This window comes from Carcharodon carcharias, chromosome 5 (assembly GCF_017639515.1).
Source record: "Carcharodon carcharias isolate sCarCar2 chromosome 5, sCarCar2.pri, whole genome shotgun sequence".
Lineage (NCBI taxonomy): Eukaryota > Metazoa > Chordata > Chondrichthyes > Lamniformes > Lamnidae > Carcharodon > Carcharodon carcharias.
The window spans coordinates 38,124,454-38,130,843 of NC_054471.1; the positions used below are offsets into that span (position 1 = coordinate 38,124,454).

General features: G+C 44.6%; 1 protein-coding gene across 1 annotated transcript in view; it reads right to left on the reverse strand.

Annotated features, from left to right (window-relative positions):
• polr1b (RNA polymerase I subunit B) overlaps window positions 1-2,730 on the reverse strand; it is a 43,565-nt gene extending 40,835 nt beyond the window's left edge. The window contains exons 1-2 of the mRNA XM_041188000.1: window positions 2,532-2,730; window positions 255-422 (exon numbers count right to left, since the gene is read on the reverse strand). Of these exons, the coding sequence (XP_041043934.1) occupies window positions 255-422; window positions 2,532-2,723 (360 nt within the window). The 5' untranslated portion in view covers window positions 2,724-2,730. The remainder of the gene's footprint in view (window positions 1-254; window positions 423-2,531) is intronic.
• Window positions 2,731-6,390: the final 3,660 nt, after the last annotated feature.

Here is a 6,390-nt window from a genome sequence, read left to right on the forward strand (position 1 = left end):
TTTTAAATTGGGCTTGAAAGCAGGAAGATTTTATGGTTGGCATAACTCTTGATGCAAATCCAATTATGTATCAACTTGCATCCCTGCAGGATCATCTCAAGCAAACCCAAGGAGCTGCAAACCAGAAGCTAGGTTTTTCAGATCACTGTTTTAAATTGCTTGTACTATCTTTAAAAGTAGCACCAAGTGAAAAGATTGAGGCTAAGGAGACCATAATAGTATTTAGTCTAGTACCAAAAACAATTCCCACTTACAGTTAACTTGCCCTTGTAAGTACTCCGTCGTCCTCTACACTCCGCTGGGTAGATTCTCAGGTCACTGCAAATGCTACCTTTTGGCACCATGGCAGGGCTGATGCAAGCATCCACAAAAGCCAGGCTGATCCGTTCATTTCTATAATTGAACTCCAGTGGAGGAATAGCCTGTAGTGAGCACATTTAAACCAAATGTGTTAGTAAGAGGTTACAGTGCACTATCCACACAGAGCGCCTTTTTAGAAAGTTCTTGACAGCTAGCTCATCTCTGTGGAATTGACAATAACCTGAATTTATATAGCACCTTTAAAGTAGTAAAACATCCTATGGTGCTCCACAGAAGCATCGTCAAAGAACATTTGACACTGAGCCAAGGACAGATGGCCAAAGCCTTGGTCAAAAAGGTAGGTTTTAAGGGCCATTTCAAAAGAAGAAAAAGGGGTGGAGAAGCAGAGATTTAGGGTGGTGACCAATGCAACCAATGGTGGAGCGATTAAAATCAGGGATCCATAAGAGGCTGGAATTGGAGGAGTAGAGATCTTGGAAGGTTGTAAGGCTGGAGGAGATTACAGAGATAAGGTGAGAACTTTAAGATTGATACATTGCAAAACTGGGAGCCACTATAGATCAGTGAGCAGAGGTGGTGGGTGAATGGGACTTTGTTAGGATTCAGCAGTTTTGAATGAGCTCAAGTTTGGGGAGGATGAAACAGAGACACTGGGGGTGCAGTGTTTTTTGTGCACAAATCTTTGAAAATGACAGAACAGAGTAATAAAGTTAAGAAAGTATATGGGATCCTGGGTTTTATGGTCAGGGCACGGTGGAAAAGCCAGGAAGTTATGCTTGACCTATATAAAACACTAGTTCTGTCCCAGCTGGAGAACTGTGTCTAATTCTGCACATCACACTTTAGGAAGGACATAACGGTATTGCAGAGAGTACAGAAGAAATTTACTAGAATGGTTTCAAAGATTAGTGATTACAATTACATGGATAGACTGGAGAAACTGGGGTTGTTGTTCTTAAAACAGAGAAGGCGAAGAGAAGATTTGATGGAGGTGTTTAATATCGTGAAGGGTTTAGATAGAATAAAGAGAACTGTTCCCAATGATGGAAGGATAAATAACCGGAGGGCACAGATTTAAGGTGACAGGCAAGAGAACCAGAGACAATGAGGGAAAGCTTCTTTATATGTAATGAATGATTAGGATTTTGAACCAACAGCCTGATAAGGTGATAGAAACAGATTCAAGAAAGAATTAGATAAATATTTGAAGGGGAAAAATTGCAGGAGTGTGGAAAAGAGTGGAACCAACTGGATTGCTCTGTGAAGCAGCTGGCACAGACTTGAGAAGACAAATGGCCCCCTTCAGTGTTGTACACTTCTACAATAAATAGGGGAACGAACTGTGGGTGCCTGAGGAAAAATAACCCAGCCTAAGCTAAACTAATCAAGAGCTGCCCAGCTCCGGGGTCCTGCCCCCGGTCCATGTTCCTGCCCAGCTCCGGGCTCCTGCCCAACTCCACGTCCCTGCCCAGCTCCGGGCTCCTGCACCAGCTTCATGTCCCTGCCCAGCTCCGGGCTCCTGTCCTTGGTCCATATTCCTGCCCAGCTCCGGGCTCCTATCCTCGGTCCATGTCCCTGCCCAGCTCCAGGCTCCTGCACCAGCTCCAGGCTCCTGCCCCAGCTCCGAGCTCCTGCCCCCGGTCCAAATCCCTGCCCAGCTCCGGGCTCCTGTCCTCGGTCCATGTACCTGCCCAGCTCCAGGCTCCAGGCTCCTGCCCCAGCTGCATGTCCCTGCCCAGCTCCGAGCTCCTGCCCCCGGTCCATATCCCTGCCCAGCTCTGGGCTCCTGTCCTTGGTCCATGTCCCTTCCCAGCTCAGGGCTACTACCCCCGGTGCATGTCCCTGCCCAGCTCCAGGCTCCTGCCCCCGGACCATATCCCTGCCCAGCACCGGGCTCCTGCCCCAGCTCCAAGCTCCTGCCCAGCTCAGGGCTACTACCCTCGGTGCATGTCCCTGCCCCAGCTCCAGGCTCCTGCCCAGCTCAGGGCTACTACCCCCGGTGCATGTCCCTGCCCAGCTCCGGGCTCCTGCCTCGGTCCACGTCCCTGCCCAGCTCCGAGCTCCTGCCCCCGCTCCATGTCCCTGCCCAGCTCAGGGCTACTACCCCCGGTGCATGTCCCTGCCCAGCTCCGAGCTCCTGTCCTCGGTCCATGTCCCTGCCCAGCTCCAGGCTCCTGCGCCCCGTGCACGTGCTCCAGGCCCGCACTCACCTGCACGGCTCGCGCTAGCCCCTCGCTCACCGCCTGGTCGTACGAGTCCAGGTGAGCTCTGACCAGCTCCTGCAGAGCCTGGTGCTGCTGCTCCGGCGCCACTCTCCCAGCCCTCAGCTCCGGATCCGTCAGGTTCTTCAGGCTCGGCCGGAGCCTCTCCTCACCGCACAAGCTACTCCATTTGCCGGCCATGTCCAACCGAGGCAGAAGAGACCGGAGGGGAACAACCACCCAGCGACAAGAGTTCCGCCTCAAGATCGCTCCGTGCAACTGAGTGTGCACACTAGGGAGGAAAAGGCTCTGAATTTTCAACTCAAGTTATTGGGACTGAGGCTTATTCATATTCATTTTAAACATATTTGGTTTTTTTCATGTATATTATTGCAAAAAAAAAATTCTGGAAGAAAATGTATGTGTACAGATAGATTATTTGGAAGAAAAAGGGGCAGAATGACTTTTACATTGAACTCTTAAGATAAAAGCAAAAAAACTGCGGATGCTGGAAATCCTAAACAAAAATAAAAATACCTGGACAAACTCAGCAGGTCTGACAGCATCTGCGGAGAGGAACACAGTTAATGTTTCGAGTCCGTATGATGTAGAGTCATACGGACTCGAAACGTTAACTGTATCCCTCTCCGCAGGTGCTGTCAGACCTGCTGAGTTTTTCCAGGTGTTTTCGTTTTTGTTTTACATTTAACTGTTTGTTTCAGGAGTTGTTAGGAAATAAATACAACTTGTTCTGTTCGTCACTCTTAAAAAGCGCAGGTCCATATATTTAAATCGTTTAGGAACTGTTGCACTCTTTTTGATGGCGTGCCTTAAAAAAAATCAGACCATAAACTCTAATTCATCTTGTATTTGTAATCTGCGAAGATCTTTTTTAATCAGTGAATTTCACTCTTGTCGTTGGGTTTTCTGGAGATGTTAGTAAGATTTGTATAATACATTTCACAGTACAGACAGCTTGCATTTCTACGGTTCAGTTATATAATGCAACAAATCTTCGTGTCTTCTATTATCATCTGTATTGCACAGCGCATCTCATAGTCCTTGAAGAAGAGTCATGCGGACTCGAAACGTTAACTCTGGCTTCCTCTCCACAGATGCTGTCAGACCTGCTGAGTTTTTCCAGCATTTTTTGTTTTTGTTTCAGTTTTCCAGCATCGGCAGTATTTTGCTTTTATCATAGCTCCCTCTTCCATTTAGAAAACTGTTTCATTTTTGACCATCACATTAAAGAAAAGTATAGACGCATTAGAAAATGCACATGAAAGAGCAGCAAGACTGATTTCTGACTTAAAAGGGTTAAGCTGTGAAGCAACATTAGACAGGCTTAAACTTTACATTCTATAAGAAGGTAGCAAAGAAAAATCATCAAAATATATACAATATTGTTTAGAAAACCATTACTTTCAATTATGCCAAGGAAGTGGGAACAGTGCAAAAGTTTGAAATAATCTACCATGTAAAGTATTAGATGGAAAACATTGCAGTTATTTAAAATACAATTAAGTACCATGATGGGAAATCTACACTAAGGATTGACCAAATGCCGTTTTCCTATCTCTGATTTTCCCTATTTTGTTGTAAAGGTCATAAAGTTTAAAATGTAAATGGATTGTAAAATGTAAAGAACAACGGCTCAGCTCTTAAGTTTAAAGCAATAATTAAATGACATGGTTATGCTGCTGTTCATGAACCACTTCAAGTGTTGCTTTCATAGTTTATGATAGGAACCTAACTGCATTATGTCCTATCTTAGTCAACATCTATTTGTAATGAAAGGCCAGGTGGTTATCTGAAAGATAATCCTCTTTGTAACTGTAAAAGCAGAATATAACCTAATGGATAGAATTGGAAATAATCTCATCAGCCTTGGAAATAATTTATCTCCAGCATCACAAAGCAAACCTATGTATATAGTAAAATCTAGTGCTTCAAAACATGAAATGGAGTTTTCTTGTTCAGTCCCCTTCCTGTCAGATGCACTCTGTGGTGATTTGTTGTGTATTGTGTTGAGTCAGATTTAGATCAACTCTATTCTTTACAATGGATCATCCTTTATCACACTCCTATAATCCACCATCCCAGAACGTTTGATGGACAAATCTGTTCTTTTATTATTCATTCATGGGTTGTGGGCTTTGCTGGCTGAGCCAGCATTTATTGCTCATCAGAAGGTGGTGATGAGCTGCCTTCTTGAACCGTTGCAGTCCATGTGGTGTAGGCACATCCACAGTGCTGTTAGGAAGGGAGTTCCAGGATTTTGACCCAGTGACAGTGAAGGAATGGCGATATACTTCCTAGCTTGGTCAGGGGCACAGCAAGTTCTGGAGCACAAGTCTTCAGTACTTTTGCCGGAATATTGTCAGGGTCCATAGCCTTTGCAGTATCCAGTGTGTTCAGCTGTTTCTTGGTATCACATGGAGTGAATCGAGTTGGCTGAAAACTGGCATCTATGATGCTGGGGACCTCCAGAAGAGGCAGAGATGGATCATCGACTTGGCACTTCTGGCTGAAGATTGTAGGAAATGCTTCAGCCTTATCTTTTGCACTGATGTGCTGGGCTCTGTCATTGAGGATCGGGATATTTGTGGAGCCACGTCCTCCTCCAGTGAGTTAATTGTCCACCACCATTCATGACTGGATGTGGCAGGACTGCAAAGCTTAGATCTGATCCATTGGTTGTGCGATCGCACGGTGAAGGGAGTGATATTGGATCTCACCTCTTTGCAGGGCTTCCTTTGTTAGTTGGTACTTGATCTTTTCTTCATGAAATTGTGTATTTCGACACAATATTTATAAAAGTAAAATTTGGGCATCTTCAATTATCTACATCAGGAGTGGCTGATGGTGGACATTTCACTGCAATTCCATCAAACTAGTGGTAATGAGTATCTGTTGCATTATGGAGAAGCATTGAGCCCAAATTAGACAACTAACATTTATGGAGCACCTTTAATATAAAACATCCCAACATACTTCACAGGAGCCTCATTAAACAAAATTTGACACTGAGCCACATGGGGAGATATTAGGGCAGGTGACCAAAAGTAGGTTTACAGGACCACCTTAAAGGTGGATTTAGGAAGGGAATTCGAGTTTAGAGCTTAGGTGATGAAGGCATAGCTGGGGAAATTAGCAGATTTCCTCCTTTAATGTTATACAGTAGGAGGAGCTTCCATATGTATGTAGATCAAGGAAACAAACCATCAGGCTACTTTTTGAAAAAAGGTGCCTCAGATCTCTGATTATTTCAGCCATACATATCAGGGAAGTTCCAAGCTTGATCTGTACTGAGTTAACTGACTCAGTCAGGGTGGCAATAAAGGCTTTAAGCTAGCTCATTTCCCTGGTTCAGGGAAGGGGAAAAAAATCACCCAGGTTTCCTGCTCCTAACCATTAACTAGAGTATTCTGGTGGCGTATGCAAATGATGACATCAACAAGGAAAAGGTCAATCCAGTAATTTCTCCAACCTTTACTTCTCCGTCACCTTTCCTAACCTCATTTGGTTAGCAATAACTTCCTTGAACCTCTTAAGTTGTTTGCAGCAATTGATATACTGAACCATCAAAAACTGGCACTTTACAGTTTGGAGTAATTTTTTTTCAATGTTCTTTTCCACTTTTGTCTGCAAATCTCTCCCCATCCATCTTCTCATTTCATGGTCCAAATGCACTCTGTTCTTATTCCATGACTCCTTCCAGTACATCTGTGATGAGGCTGATGTTAGTGGCACTAGGCTATTCATGTTTTGAGGTGGTAATGTGGGGAAAGGAGAGGGACATTACAATATCACCTGATCCCACACTACACCCAAACATCTGCTTTATGCTTTCACCCGAGGCCCACTC